General features: G+C 37.7%; 1 protein-coding gene across 1 annotated transcript; it reads left to right on the plus strand.

Moving 5' to 3' along the window:
* The first annotated feature begins 982 nt into the window (after positions 1–982).
* LOC123583685 (olfactory receptor 11H6-like) lies at positions 983–1,924 on the plus strand. Its single transcript, XM_045450826.1, has one exon. It carries the CDS (start codon positions 983–985, stop codon positions 1,922–1,924), a length of 942 nt encoding a protein of 313 aa, XP_045306782.1.
* The last annotated feature ends 12,693 nt before the right edge of the window (positions 1,925–14,617 follow it).

A 14,617-nucleotide genomic window follows, 5' to 3' on the forward strand; every position in this document is an offset into this window, starting at 1 on the left:
TGTCATGTCTCCAGAGCTTGTGCTCTGACACACACCAGTGGATCCCAAACCCAGGCGGAGCCCAGGAATCTACACCTTTCAAAGGCTCCCCCATATGTTGCTAATAATATCAAAGTCTGGAGCCCTTGTACCACAGCATCCTACAGATAGAGAAGAGACACTAATAATGGCCTATAAATGGTTACTTAGTGTGCTAAAATGCAACTTGCTTAAAGTCACTCTGGTTATTTTCATACCTGGCTTCAAAGCCTCATGTTCTCTCCTTTATATCACTTATCTGATTGTACTGTTTTGTTTGGTAAAACTGTCAATTCTAATTTTTTTTTATGGATGAATTGCCAATGTCAATGTTTATATCTCAATTTAGCTTCAGCCAGCCACCTATATGTATGTTGTCTAGACCAATGTTCTCCAAAGTTGGGTGCACCGGACAACTCAATGAGAGATGCAGAAAGGAAATACCTGAATTTCTACTTTTATTTTAAGAAAACTTTTTTCGGGGCGCCGGGGTGGCGCAGTCGGTTAAGCGTCCGACTTCAGCCAGGTCACGATCTCGCGGTCCGTGAGTTCGAGCCCCGCGTCAGGCTCTGAGCTGATGGCTCAGAGCCTGGAGCCTGTTTCCGATTCTGTGTCTCCCTCTCTCTCTGCCCCTCCCCCGTTCATGCTCTGTCTCTCTCTGTCCCAAAAATAAATAAACGTTGAAAAAAAAATTAAAAAAAAAAAAAGAAAACTTTTTTCAAAATATTTACCAACATTTACTATATTGATTGACAGTGGGCTGTATATAGTTTAAAAGTGAAGAGTCATATATAGAAAAGTATACTCAACAAGTATATTGTTGAAGTGCCCAATCAAAAATAGGAACTCCTGGTCTAGGTCTCCCCTATGATCAGGAAAATGTGTTCTCTCCTGGGGACGAATCAGGAGGCATGACTCCTTTTGTAATGTAACTTCTGCTGCAATCCTCACAGGATAGAAGGAAATGACCTCGGAGGCCAGAAATATTTCTCACACTGTGAGTGAGTTCATCCTCTTGGGCTTTCCTTGCCGTTGGGAAATGCAGATCCTCCTCTTTTCCATATTCTTTGTGACTTACATCATGACGCTCCTTGGAAACATGGCCATTGTGTGTGCGGTGCACTGGGACCGCCGGCTCCACACCCCCATGTATATTCTGCTGGCCAACTTCTCCTTCCTGGAAATCTGCTATGTCAACTCGGATGTGCCCAACATGCTGGCCAACTTCCTCTCCCAGACCAAAACCATCTCCTTTGCTTGGTGCCTCCTCCAGTTGTACTTCTTCTTCTCACTAGGCACAACTGAATGCTTATTTCTGTCCATCATGGCCTATGACCGGTTCCTGGCAATCTGTCACTCCCTGCATTACCCCACCATCATGACTGTGAAGTTCTGTTGCAGCCTGGTCATCTTTTGCTGGGTCTATGGTTTTCTCTGGTTTCTGATCCCAGTGATACTTGTTACCCAGCTACCATTTTGTGGCCCAAACGTGATTGATGACTTCCTGTGTGACCTGGGTCCTCTGCTGGCCTTGGCTTCAGCCTGTGTCCCAATCCCAGGGACTATTCTCATATGTGGCACCATGAGCTCACTCCTCATCTTTGCCACCTTTTTCTACATTACTGGCTCCTATACCCTGGTGCTGAGGGCTGTAGTGCAGGTGCCCTCAGTTGCTGGCCGGAAGAAGGCGTTTTCTACATGCTCCTCACATCTGGCTGTTGTGTTTCTATTCTATGGCTCTGTCATGATGACATATGTGAGCCCGGGGTCAGGACAAGCAGAGGGAATGCAGAAGTTCACAACTCTATTCTACTCAGTTCTGACCCCTTTTTTTAACCCCATGATCTACAGCCTCCGGAATAAAGAAATGAAGGATGCCTTGAAGAAAGTTCTAGGAGGTTTCTAAAATTGGTCTGTGATGTCAGTATGTTATTCCTAGATGAGTTCCGACCGTGAGCCTCCTGTCAGTGAATAGTTGAGAACTGGCCAACAAACAGTGAACATTTTGAAGAAGCCATTTCAAAATTCTAAATACCAGGTCATCAATGGAACCTTTCCCCAGGTGGAATTAACTGCCTCTTCCATAGCACGTTGTGTGTACTTCTACTGCACATGTCATTCATTTATTTCTTGTGTGATAGTTAGCTGTTCACAAATCTGTCCTACATGCCTCCCCATCCTTAACAGATTGTCAATTTTTTTTAAGTTTATTTATTTTGAGAGAGATAGAGAGCATGAGCATGAGAAAAAGAGGGACAGAGAGAGAGGGAGAGAGAAAATCCCAACCAGGATCCATGCTGTCAGCCCAGAGCCCAATTTGGGGCTCAATCCCATGAACCATGAGATCATGACCTGAGCCAAAATCAAGAGTGGGACGCTTAACCAACTGAGCGACCCAGGTGCCCCTAAACTGTCAAATTTTAAGAACAGGGACTATGCTTATTAATTTCTGTAATTCCAGAACTCAATATCATGTCTAGCACAAAAATGTCAATAATGTCAATTTAAATAAAACAAATATATTTGTTCATATTTCCTCACTAGATTCTGTCATCCTGGCAAGTGAGGACAATATCTAAAGAAATTATGCAAAGTCCCTAACAATCCAAATTTTCATCCTATGGACAAAATGGAAAAACTTCTAGAAAACGTGAAATCCATCTAAAGTAGTTGGACCAATCATTAAATGATAATCAAATCAATGGAAAAGCTCACCAAGATGAAAGTTAATGTCTCAAGCAATTACCTGCTTCCTTCCCTTCATCAAGCTTTTTGTCTAAGTATGCAACTGCTTTATTTCATTTTCTTTATTACATTTTCTTATTAACCATGCTTTCACTCCTTTGAAAATGTATTATACAACCCTTACCACTGACAATGTGGATTGGGGACTGTTAGCTGGGCATCACTGGGGAGCTTCTTGGAAGGTAGGATTTCAGGGCCTAGCTCAGCCCTATAAAGTAGAATCTGCATTTTATCCTCATGGGTTATTACATACGTTAAAGTTGGAAAACCAGTGCTTTACAACAGTTTCTCTGTTGCCTCACTGTAATCACAACCACATGCAGTCCTATTGACACCTACCTCCACCCAAGCAGTGGTTCTCAACTGAGTGACTCATGATGGGGGGTGCAGGTGGTACAGGTATTCTGAAAAGCCCCCCAGGAAATTGTAATACACAAAAAGCACTGGGAACCACTGCATTCCAATTCAGGGACTTCTAAACTCCACAATAACACATAACGAGACTACATCCACATTCCTTTTCTTTTCAAAAGCCACCCTGGTGCAAATCAACCAAACTGATTATTAGATAGCAATACGACATGTTATAACACAAGTATAATAATCATTGTTTTGCCCCCCCCCAAAATTTTATATTCAAGTTAGGTAAGTCTCTTTTGAATATTTTTACCTGGGGATATATGTATATTGGGATATATGTATATTAAATGGGATATATGTATATTAAAAAGAATAGCGAATATGAAAAACCATCCTGGCATCGTACTAGCCTTTGGAGTAATGCTGATTAGCAATATTTCTTTCCTGTCCTCAGAAAGACCACAACCCAGCAATGGAAATAAACTTTTCTAACTTTTTTGTTTTGGTTTATAATAGTTTGATTGAAATACAGTTTACATACCATAAAAATTCACCCTTTTAAAAAGGGACAATTCAGTGCTCTTAGTTTATTCACATAGCTGTGCAACAATCACCACTAACAAATTTTACAATATTTTCATAACCTCAAAAAGAAATCCCATACCCATTAGCAGTCATTCCCTACTTCCCTCTCCATCAGCCCCTGGAAACCACTAATCTACTTTATGTTCCTGTGGATTTTGCCTATTCTGGGCATTTCAGAAAAATGGACCATGCACTATGTGGCCTTTTGTAGCTAGCTTCTTTCACTTAGCATAATGTTCATCCATGAATAACTCATCCATATTATAGCTTGCTATGAGTACTTTATTCCTTTTTATTGTCAAATAATATTCCATTGTATGGATATACCACATTTTGTGTATGCATTCATCAAATGATGAACATTTAAGCTGTTCCTACTTTTTTGCTAATATGAATAATGATGTTATGAACATTCATGTACACATTTTTGTCTGAATATATATTTCTCCTGGACATATACTAGTTTGCATAGGCTGCCATGACAAAATACCACAGGCTGGGTGGCTTAAACAATATAAATTTATTTTATCACAGTTCTAGAGACTGAGAGTCTAAGATCAAGGCACCAGGAGAGTTAGAATCTGATGAAGCCTCTCTCCTAGGCTTGCAGACAACCACCTTCTCACTGTATTTTCACATGGCCTTTCCTCTATACATGAACAGAGGTGAGGGTGGTCCTGCTATCTCTTCCTGTTCTTATATGTGCTGCAGTCATCAGATTAAGGTCCCCCCCATGACTTGATTTAACCTTAGTTACCTCCTTAAAGGCCCTGTCTACAAACACAGTTGCATGAATTTTAGAAGTTATATGAATTTTAGAAAGACACAATTCAGTCCATAACAATACCTGCGTAAAATTGCTAGATCATGTAGTAAATTTTTTGAAGAATTGTTAGACTGCTTTCCAAAGTTGCAGTACTATTTATAATGCCACCAGCAATTATTAGTTTCAAATTCTCTATATCCCAGCCACACTTGTTATTCCCTCCTTTCTTTCCTACCTCCCTCTCTCTTTTTTCTTTCTTTTTCTTTTTGCCAGCCTAGACATTATAAAGTAACATCTCACTGTGGTTCTGATTTGTATTTTCCTAATCACTTATATTAAGCATCTATTCATGTAACTATTGGCCACTCATGAATCTTCTTTGAAGAAATGTCAATTCAAATTCTTTGTCCCATTTTTAATCGGCTTAGTTGTCTTATTCATTACTGCTGTTGAGTTTTAAGAGTTTTTTAAATACTCTAAATGTTTATTTATTTATTTTTAGAAGTGGGAGGGGCAGAGAGAGGGAGAGAGAATCGCAAACAGGCTTCATGTTCAGCACTGAGCCAAATGCAGGGCTCAATTCCATGACTGAGATCATGGCCTGAACCGAAATCAAGAATTGGACACTCGACTGGCTGAGCAATCCAGGTGCCCCTAAAATACTCTAGATTCAAGTGTCTATCAATAAATGGTTTACAAATATTTTCTTCCATTCTGTGGGTTGCTTTTCACTTCTTTTGACAGTGTCATTTATAGCACAGAAGTTTGTTTTATTTTGATGAAGTCCAATTTATTTGTGTGTGTGTGTGTGTGTGTGTGTGTGTGTGTGTGTGTCTTGTTCTTTTGGTGCCATATCTAAGAAGCTATTGTCTAACTCAACATCACAAATAATTATGTCTGTTTTCTTCATAGAGTTTTATAGCTTTACCTTTTATATTTAAGTCTATGTCCTATCTTGAGATAATTTTAGTATATGATGGGAGATAGAGGTTCAACTTCATTCTTTTGCGTGTGGATATCCAGTTGTCCGTCCCAGCAACATTTGTTGAAACTGTCCTTCCCCCCCGGTGAATTATCTTGGCATTACTGTTGAACATTAAACCATAAAAATAAGGTTTATTTCTGGATGCTCAATTCTCAATCTATATGTCTATTCTCATGCTAGTACCACACAGTCTTGATTATCGTATCTTTGTAGTACACTTTCAAATCAAGAATTGGGAGTCCTCCAACTTTGGGTATTCTGGGTCCCCTGCATTTCCATGTGAATTTTTAAGTTAATTATTAATTTTGTTTTTTAGGTAAACTAAATGATACAACTTATGTATTTCCATTATTTTTCTCATATTTATAATATTTTATAACTTTATATAATTTTCTAAAGTGATGCATCCCAAACTTAAAACTAACAATATTAATGTGTTTGAGCCTAAGAACACATGATGCAAAAATTTAGAGAATTTCAAGGGGAAATAAGAAATCCACTATTATAGTTAAAGTAAACACCCTTTTTTCAGTGATTGATAGATCAAGCAGACAGAAAATTGGCAAAGATACAGTTTACCTGAATAGCACTATCAATAAACTGAATCTGACGTTTATAAAATATTCCATCCAACAGAAAACACATTCTTCTTGAACTTGCATAGAACATTCACCAAGATACACCATATTTGGGGCCGTAAAATGACCTTAACAAAGTTTAAACAAATGTAAATAATACAAAGTATGTTATCATACATTGAAATTAAAGTAGAATCAGTAACAGAAAAATAGCTGGAAAATGCCCAAATATTTGGAACTTAATATTCTTCTACACATGGGGCAAAAAAGCAATCTCAAGAGATTAAAAAACATTTTAAGCTGAATAAAAATGAAAATACAGCTAACCAAAATTTGAGAGATGTAGCAATATCAGTATTTAGAGGGAGGGAGGTTTATAGCATTAAATGCATCTATTAGAAAAAAAGAAATGTATTAAATTAATTATATAATTTTCTACCTTAGGAAATCTGGAGAAAGAAAACCAATTTAAGCCTAAAACAAGCAGGAAAAAAAATAATAAAATTCAGAGCAGAAGTCAATGAAATTGAAAAGAAACCAAAAAAAAAAAAAAAACCCAGAAAAATCAATGGAACAAAAGTTAGTTCTTTGAAAATTTTTAAAAAATTAGTAAAACTCCAGCCAGGCTAACCAAGAAGAAAAAAGAGAGGAGACAGAGATGGACATTAAAATGTAAAGAAACACTATAAATTTGATATACGTCCATAAATTTGGTAATTTAGATGAAATCAACAAATTCCTCAAAAGATACAAACTATAATTCACATAAGGAGAAATAATCTATATATTTAGTATCTGTACCTATATAGATTAAAGAAAATAAATCAATAACTAGTAACCTCTTAAAAACGTAATGAACAGGATCAGATGATTTTACTGGTAAATTCTATCAAACATTTAACAAAGAAATGATACCAACTTTCCACAAATATATTTCAGAAAATAGAAGCAGACGGAACCTTTCCAAACTCACTCTATGAGATCATTATTATCCTATTACTGAATCCAGATAAAAACATTTTTAAAAAGGGAGATATACAGGTGGAAAATAAGCACTTGAAAAGATCTTGTCTTTCACCTGTCATCAAGGAGTTACGAATCAACATAACGGGATACCATTACAACCATTAACAAGAATGTCCAAAATCCAAAAACCGACAATAACAACAACTGGCGAGGACACAGAGCAACAAGAACTGTCATTCATTGCTGATGGGAATGCTAAATGATACAGCCAGCCTGGAAGACAATCTGGCAATCTTCTCCCAAACTAAGCTTAATTTTACCTTACGATCCAGTAATTGCATCCCCAGGCATTCTCCAAATTGACTCAAAAATCTATGTCCACAAACAAAACCTGCACACAAATGCTTACAGTAGCTTTATTCATAATTACCAAAAACGGGAAGGGACAAAGAAGTCCTTTAGTAAGAAAATGGACAAGTTCTGATACACCTAAACAATGGAATATTTTTCAGTGACAAAAAGAAATGAGCCATCAGGATGTGAAAAAAAAAAAAAAACATGGATATCAAGTCATTAACGTCTTTTGAAGATAACTCAAAGAGTATTACCACCTTAATAATATTAAATCTTCCAATCCAATAACATGGGATCTCTATTTATTTTGATTTATAGTAACTCCTTGCAACAATGTTTTGTAGTTGTCAGTATTCATCTTGCATTTTTTTTTTGCTAAATTTGTCAGATTTTTATTCTTTTTGATGCTGTTGTAAATGCAATCAGGATGTCTTATATTTCTTTTTCTTGCTGAGGCTTAGAACTTGCAGTACAATATTAAATATAAGTGGCAAGAACAGTCATCCTTGTCTTGTTCCTGATCCTAGGGGTAAGCTTTGAGTGTTTCACCACTAAATGTGAGGCCACTGTAGGTATTTTATAGATGCCCTTTATCAGGTTGAGGAAGTCCCTCGGTTTGTCTGCTTTTTTGTTTTGTTTTGTTTTGTTTTTTAGGGTTTTTATCATGAAATAATGTTGGAATTTGTAAAATGCTTTTTTTGTATCTATTGAGATGATCATATATTTTTGTCCTTATTCTATGAATATGGTAAGTAACACTGAATGGTTAATGATTTTTTTCTTTAGTTTATTTATTTATTTATTTTGAGACAGAGGAGGAAAAAAGAAAGAGGGGTAGGGGCAGAGAGAGGGGGGAAGATAGAAAATCCCAAGCAGGTTCTGTACTGCCAGCTCAGAGCCTGATGACCTGAGGCACAGACTCATGTAACTGTGAGACCATGACCTGAGATGAAATCAAGAGTTGTATGCTTAACCAACTGAGCCACCCAGGCAGATGAAAATCACTAATCAGCAATTTTCAAAGTGAAACTAACCTTTGATAGATCCCACATGGTCATGATGTATCAATCCTTTTATATATTACTGGATTTGTTTTGCTAGTATTTTTTGAGGGTTTTTTTAATCTATGTTCATAAGAAATATCAGTCTGATTTATTACTTGTGACATCTTTGCCTGGTTTTGGTTTCCGAGCAATACTGGCTTCATGGAATGAATAGGGAAGATTATTTCCTCTCCTTTATTTTTGAAATTCTATTCCTCCATTACTAGCTCCTTTTGTGTTAAATATATATTTCTTAGTACACTATTTTAATTCCCTTTTTGTTTGTTTTGGTATATTTTTTGAGTTATTTTCTTAGTGATTGCATCTTAAAACCATCTAGTGTGGATTAGTTTCAACTTAATTTCAATAGTATAAAAAAACTTTGCTTCAATGTACCTCCTTTTCCCCCTCCTCTTTTCTGCTTTTGTTGTCATACAAATGACATCTTTATACATTTCACACCCATTGACACAGTTTTATAATTATTGCTTTATGCAGTTGTCTTTTGAATCAGGAGAGGAAAAGAGTTACAAGTAAAAATACATTTATATTGTATTTTATATTTACCTTCATTGTTATCTTTATTGGTGCTCTTTACTTTTGGGGGGTAGATTCAACTCTACTCCTTTCAATTCTACCTGAAGTTCTCTTCTTAATATCATTTATAATACAAGTTGGCTAGCGACAAATTCCTTCAGTTTTTGTTTATTTGAGAATGTCTTAATTTTTCCTTCTTTTGTGAAATATAGGCTTACTGGATATAAAATTATTGGTTACCAATCTTTTTTCAGTCCATTTGAAAATGCCAACCCACTCTCTTTTGGTTTCCATGGTTTTGAGAGGTCAGCTGTTAATCTTATTTAGGATCACTTGTATGTTATGGGTTGCTTTTCTCTTGCTGTATTCACAATTTTCTCTTTTTCTTTCAAGAGTTTGACCTTGATGTGTTTAGATGTGATCTCTTTGAATTTATCCTACTTGAAATTTATTAAACTTCTCGGCTGTATTAATTCATGTTTTTAATCATATTTGGGGTATATTCAGTCATTATTTCTTCAAATATTTTCCTCCCCTTTTTTATCTCTTTTCTCATTCTTAGACTCCCATTATATGTTGGTATACCCAACGGTATCCTATAGTTCTCTGAAACTGTTCATTTTGCTTCTATTTCTCAGGTTGGATTTTCTCAATCTATTTTCAAGTTGGCTGATTCTTTCTTCTGCTTACTCAAATATTCTGTTGAGCCTCTCTATTAAATATTTTTAGTAGTCACTGTAATTTTCAACACAGTTTCCATCTGCTTCTTTTTGATAATTTCAATCTCTTTCTTGATATTCTCTACTTGGTGAGATATCATTCTCATAATTTCTCTTAATTCTGTGGACATAATTTTCTTCAATTCTTTGAAGTTGTTTATAAAAGCTTACTTAAACTTTCTGCCTAGGGAATCCCATATCTGGACTCCCCTGAAGGCAATTTCTAATGACTTCTGTTTTTTTTCTTATCTATGGGCCATACTTTTCTCTTTCTTTGTATGTCTTTTTTTTTTAATGTAAAACTGGATATTTTAAATAATAAAATGTGGCAACTCTGAAAATCAAATTTCCCCAATTTCTCCAGGTTTTGTTACTGCTGTTTCATGTGATTGTTCTTGCTGCTGATGCTGATTGTTTCTTTAATGACTTTTTCTTTCATTAAGTCTATAAAGTCTAAATCACCTGTTATATGTAGCTATTAAAGTCTCTGCTTGGTTAACTTAATGGTCAGATCATAATTGTACAGAGATTTTTTTAAACGCCTTTAACCAAAAGATTATCCACTGTCTGCAGAGGGGTTCTGTTAGGACAAAGATTCAGTGTTCCAGATGTTTATAAATCTGCTTTAGCTTTCATTTCTTACTTGTACAGGGCCTCAGATACAGCCTTAGGTAAAATATTAGGGTCCTCTTAAGTCTTTTTTGGAAATGTGCACAGCCTTGCACATGTGTATAGTCTTCTAGATCCCCAGGAATACATTGAAACATTTCAAAGATCACTATGGACATCTCATTCCCCTGAACTACTTTTTAAGTCTTTTTTCCCCAGCTTCACATTTGTCACAGCTGATATTACTGCTCCAAGCAGCTTCAATGTTAAACAACTGCCTTCACTATTGTCAAAAATATCCTGGGATAGAGGTTTCCCCACTGAGCAAACTCTGATTCAGGCCAAATAACAAGTCCTGCAAATAGGGCTTTTCCAAGGAGCTGTAAGATGGGCCAAATAGTGAGAGCTCTCTGGTAATTGGGGCTTTTTGAGGAGTTCCAAACCCAGTCTTCCCTCTCTAGTGGCTGCTAGTCTACTGGTTTTCACAGATACCATGTAAGTCTGTAAGTCTGCTGGTTTTCAAGGCTAATGGAAAAGGGAGGTGAGAATACGGCCAGTTAAAATGACACAAAACACACTTTTCTTATGAAGATTCAGCTGTTTTATTGAAAAAAAAAATTCTTGAATTGTTGCAAGCCTTTGGTTAATTTCCAGAGTTCTGATAAAACTTATTTTGATTATTTCTACTTGATGCTTTTTTGAAGAAGTGGGTTTTTGAAGGCCCTTACTCTTCTATTCTGGAAGTCTCTTTCTAAACTTGTAACCTCTTACAATACAATAATATGAGTAATATAATAACTTGAATGTTATATAGTGTAACTGTGTTAATAATATTATAGAAGCAAAGTCATAGCCATTCCGCATGTAAGGGTGAATATAAAAAGTAACACAAAGATAAGGGCATTTGAATTAGATCTTGAAAAATAAACAGAAGAATGTGGGGACATAGACACTAAGAGAAAAACTCATAGAAAGACATAAAAAATAGAATCAGTCCCATAGTAATATAGGCAGAAAATAAATTTAAAGCACCGGAGTTCTACAAAATAACAGAATGTCAACTAAGGTACAGTGACCAGAGAATTATAAATGTACACATTCTCTTGATCCCTGTAATTTGGGGAATCCCTTTAACCTTCTCCCACCCTATACCCATCTCCCTACAGTTTACATCATTTATTTCTGAGAATAGATTCTATGCTTTCTTTTTATTCTTGCTTCATAAGACATGAAGCAATGAATTATTTCATCATGTCAACAATTTTCTATTACATTCTTCCTTTTTGCCAGGAATTATTCTAGATGCTGGTAATACAGAAGTGAATAAAGGCACAGGACAAAGACTTTGTTATTATAGAGCCTATGCTCCGGAGAAGATAAGAGTGACAATAAAGAGATAAGTAATTCCATTTACTGTTAAATGATACAAACAAAAATAGAATAAGGGAATAGAAGCAGCGGATGTATATTTCAAACTAGGTTGTCAAGAAAGTGTTCTTGAAGGAGACAGAGATTAGAAATGAATGAAGCAAGGAACTGAGATGTGTGAATACCTTGGAGAAGAATATTCCAGGCAGAAAAAAATATCTAGCACAAAGGTCTGCCACAAAGGTGGAGTAAAACTAGCATGTTCAAGATACAGTTCGTGTGTGACTTGCTTTGAGGTGAATGAGAATAAGACTATCAGAGTAGCCAGAGCCTAGATTAAAAGATCACTTAGCTTCAAGGAAATACAAATCAAAACCACGATAAGATACTACCTCACACCTATCAGAATGGCTAAAATTAACAATACAGGAAACAATAGATGTTGGTGAGGATGCAGGGAAAGGGGAACCCTCTTGCATTGTTGGTAGGAATGAAAACTGGTGCAGTCACTCTGGAAAACAGTATGGAGGTTCCTCAGAGAATTACAAATAGAACTACCCATGACCCAACAATTGCACCACTAGGTATTTACCTAAAGGATACAAAAATACTGATTCAAAGGAGCACATGCACCCTGATGATTATAGCAGCACTATCAACAATAGCCAAACTATGTACATACAATGGAATATTACTTAGCCATCAAAAGAATGAAATCTTGCCATTTACAATGACGGATGGAGCTAGAGTGTATTATGCTAAGCAAAATAAGTCTGTCAGAGAAAGACAAATACCATATGATTTCACTCATATGTGGAATTTAAGAAACAGATGAACTTATGGGAAGGGGGGGAAGAGAGAGGGAGGCAAACCATAAGAGACTCTTAATGACAGAGAACAAACAGAGTTGATGGAGGGAGGTGGGTGGGAGATAGGCTAAATGGGTGATGGGTATTAAGGATGGTACTTGTTATGATGAGGACGACATAGTAAATGTAAGTGGTAAAAATCACTAAATTCTACTGAAACTAATATTATACTACATGTTAACTAAATTTTTTTAAGTTTATCCATTTACTTTGAGAAAGCGAGAGAGAGTGGGGGAGGAGCAGAGAGTGAATCCCAAGCAGGCTCTGCACTGTCATTGTAAAGCCCGATGTGGGGCTCAGTCTCTCAAACGGTGAGATCATGACCTGAGCTGAAATCAAGCGTCTGATACTCAACTGACTGAGCTACCCAGGTGCCCCAACTAACTAAACTTGAAATAAAAATTTGAAAAAGAAAAAAGAAGTAGCCAGAGCCCAGAATAGTAGATTTTGTAGGCTACAGTAGAGACGATGAGTGTATCTTAAGAAGATATTAATGATCAGGGCACCTGGGTGGCTCAGTTGGTTAAGTGTCCAACTTTGGCTCAAGTCATAATCTCATGGTTCATGAATTTGAGCCCCGCATCAGGGGCTCAGAGCCTGTAGCCTGCTTCAAATTCTGTGTCTTCCTCTCTCTCTATCGCTCCCTGGCTCGAGCTCTGTCTTTCTCTCTTTCTCTCAAAAATAAACATTAAAAAAATTTTTAATAAGAAAAGAAGATATTAATGATAATAATCGTAGTGGTAGTAATCATATTTAGAGTTTGCTGCAGCAAGGGAGACTATCCCAAATGAACCATGGGATAACTCAGTAAGAGCTTAGAGAGGATTATCATAAGATTTGAACTTTATATGATTTGCGGGAAAGTTCAACAAAATGGGAATCTGTTTTAGATAGACTGCTGTCAGAAAGTGAGCAGTTCAGTGACTGGCATCTTAGTCATTTTTATTTAGAAGGTGGGAGGAATAAAGCAAGACTGAAATTGTCAATAGGAAAGAAGCAGGAGTCACTCACACTAGCAGGGAGAAGGTGATATTCAGTAATTTGGTGGTTTTAGAGTGTTGTCTTTGTCTCTCTTCATAAGTGATTACAAAATGATGTTGATTTGGCTTCTGGGAAGATGGCGGATTAGGACACTGGGCTCAGCACGTCCTGCAGATCACTTAGATTCTACCCACACCTGCCTAAATAACACAGAAAATCGCCAGAAGACTAGCAGAATGGATACTCCAGAGCCAAGCATAGACAAGAGGCCCACAGAAGAGGGTAGGAAGGGCGGAGAGGCGGTGTGCACTACACGGACTGGCGGGAGAGAGCTGGGGCAGAGGGGCAGCCGCCAGCAAAGCAGAGACTTCGAGTCTGGCTTCAAAGGCAGAGGGGCCAGACAGAGTGTGTTCTGACAGCAAGCGGGACTTAACATCTGGAAGGTTATAAGTTAACAGATCTGTTCAGAGAGCGGGAGGGCTGGAGGACAACGGGAGGGAGAGTTGTTGAGCCCCAGACAACAGAGCGCAGTTTGGCAGGGAACAAAGGCACTCGCCAGCGCCATCTCCCTCGCCCATCCCCCAGCCAAAATCCCAAAGGGAATCAGATCCTGTCAGGGAACTTGTTTGCACCACACAAACACCCAATGCTGTACTTCTGCGGATCAAACCCTATAGCAGGTCTGACTCCCTCCCAGTGCTGCAGGGCCGCTCCTGAAGTGAATCTCCAAAGGAAAAGGAAGCTGAGCCTGCCCCTCCTGCCCCTGTACACCTGGCCGATCCAGCGCAGCTAATACGCCAGATCCCCAGCACCACAAGCCTGGCAGTGTGCAAGCCCAGATGGGCCACGCCACCCCACAGAGAATCCCCCCCCCGCCCCCGGAGAGGGCAAGAGAAGGTACACACCAGTCTGACTGTGGCCCCAGCAGTGGGATGGGGGCAGACATCAGGTCTGACTGCAGCCTCGCCCACCAACGCAAGTTATTCAAGACAGCTGAGGGGAAGTACCCTGCAGTTCTGCACCACTCCAGACACTATCCAAAATGACGAAACGGAAGAATTCCCCTCAAAAAAACCTCCAGGAAATAATGACAGTTAACGAACTGATCAAAAACAATTTCAACAATATAACAGA

The sequence above is a fragment of the Leopardus geoffroyi genome, chromosome B3 (genome assembly GCF_018350155.1).
Source record: "Leopardus geoffroyi isolate Oge1 chromosome B3, O.geoffroyi_Oge1_pat1.0, whole genome shotgun sequence".
Classification (NCBI taxonomy): Eukaryota; Metazoa; Chordata; class Mammalia; order Carnivora; family Felidae; genus Leopardus; species Leopardus geoffroyi.

Bases quoted from the DNA above. Each gene is read 5' to 3' on its own strand.
- LOC123583685 (XM_045450826.1), top strand. From the start codon at position 983: ATGACCTCGGAGGCCAGAAATATTTCTCACACTGTGAGTGAGTTCATC.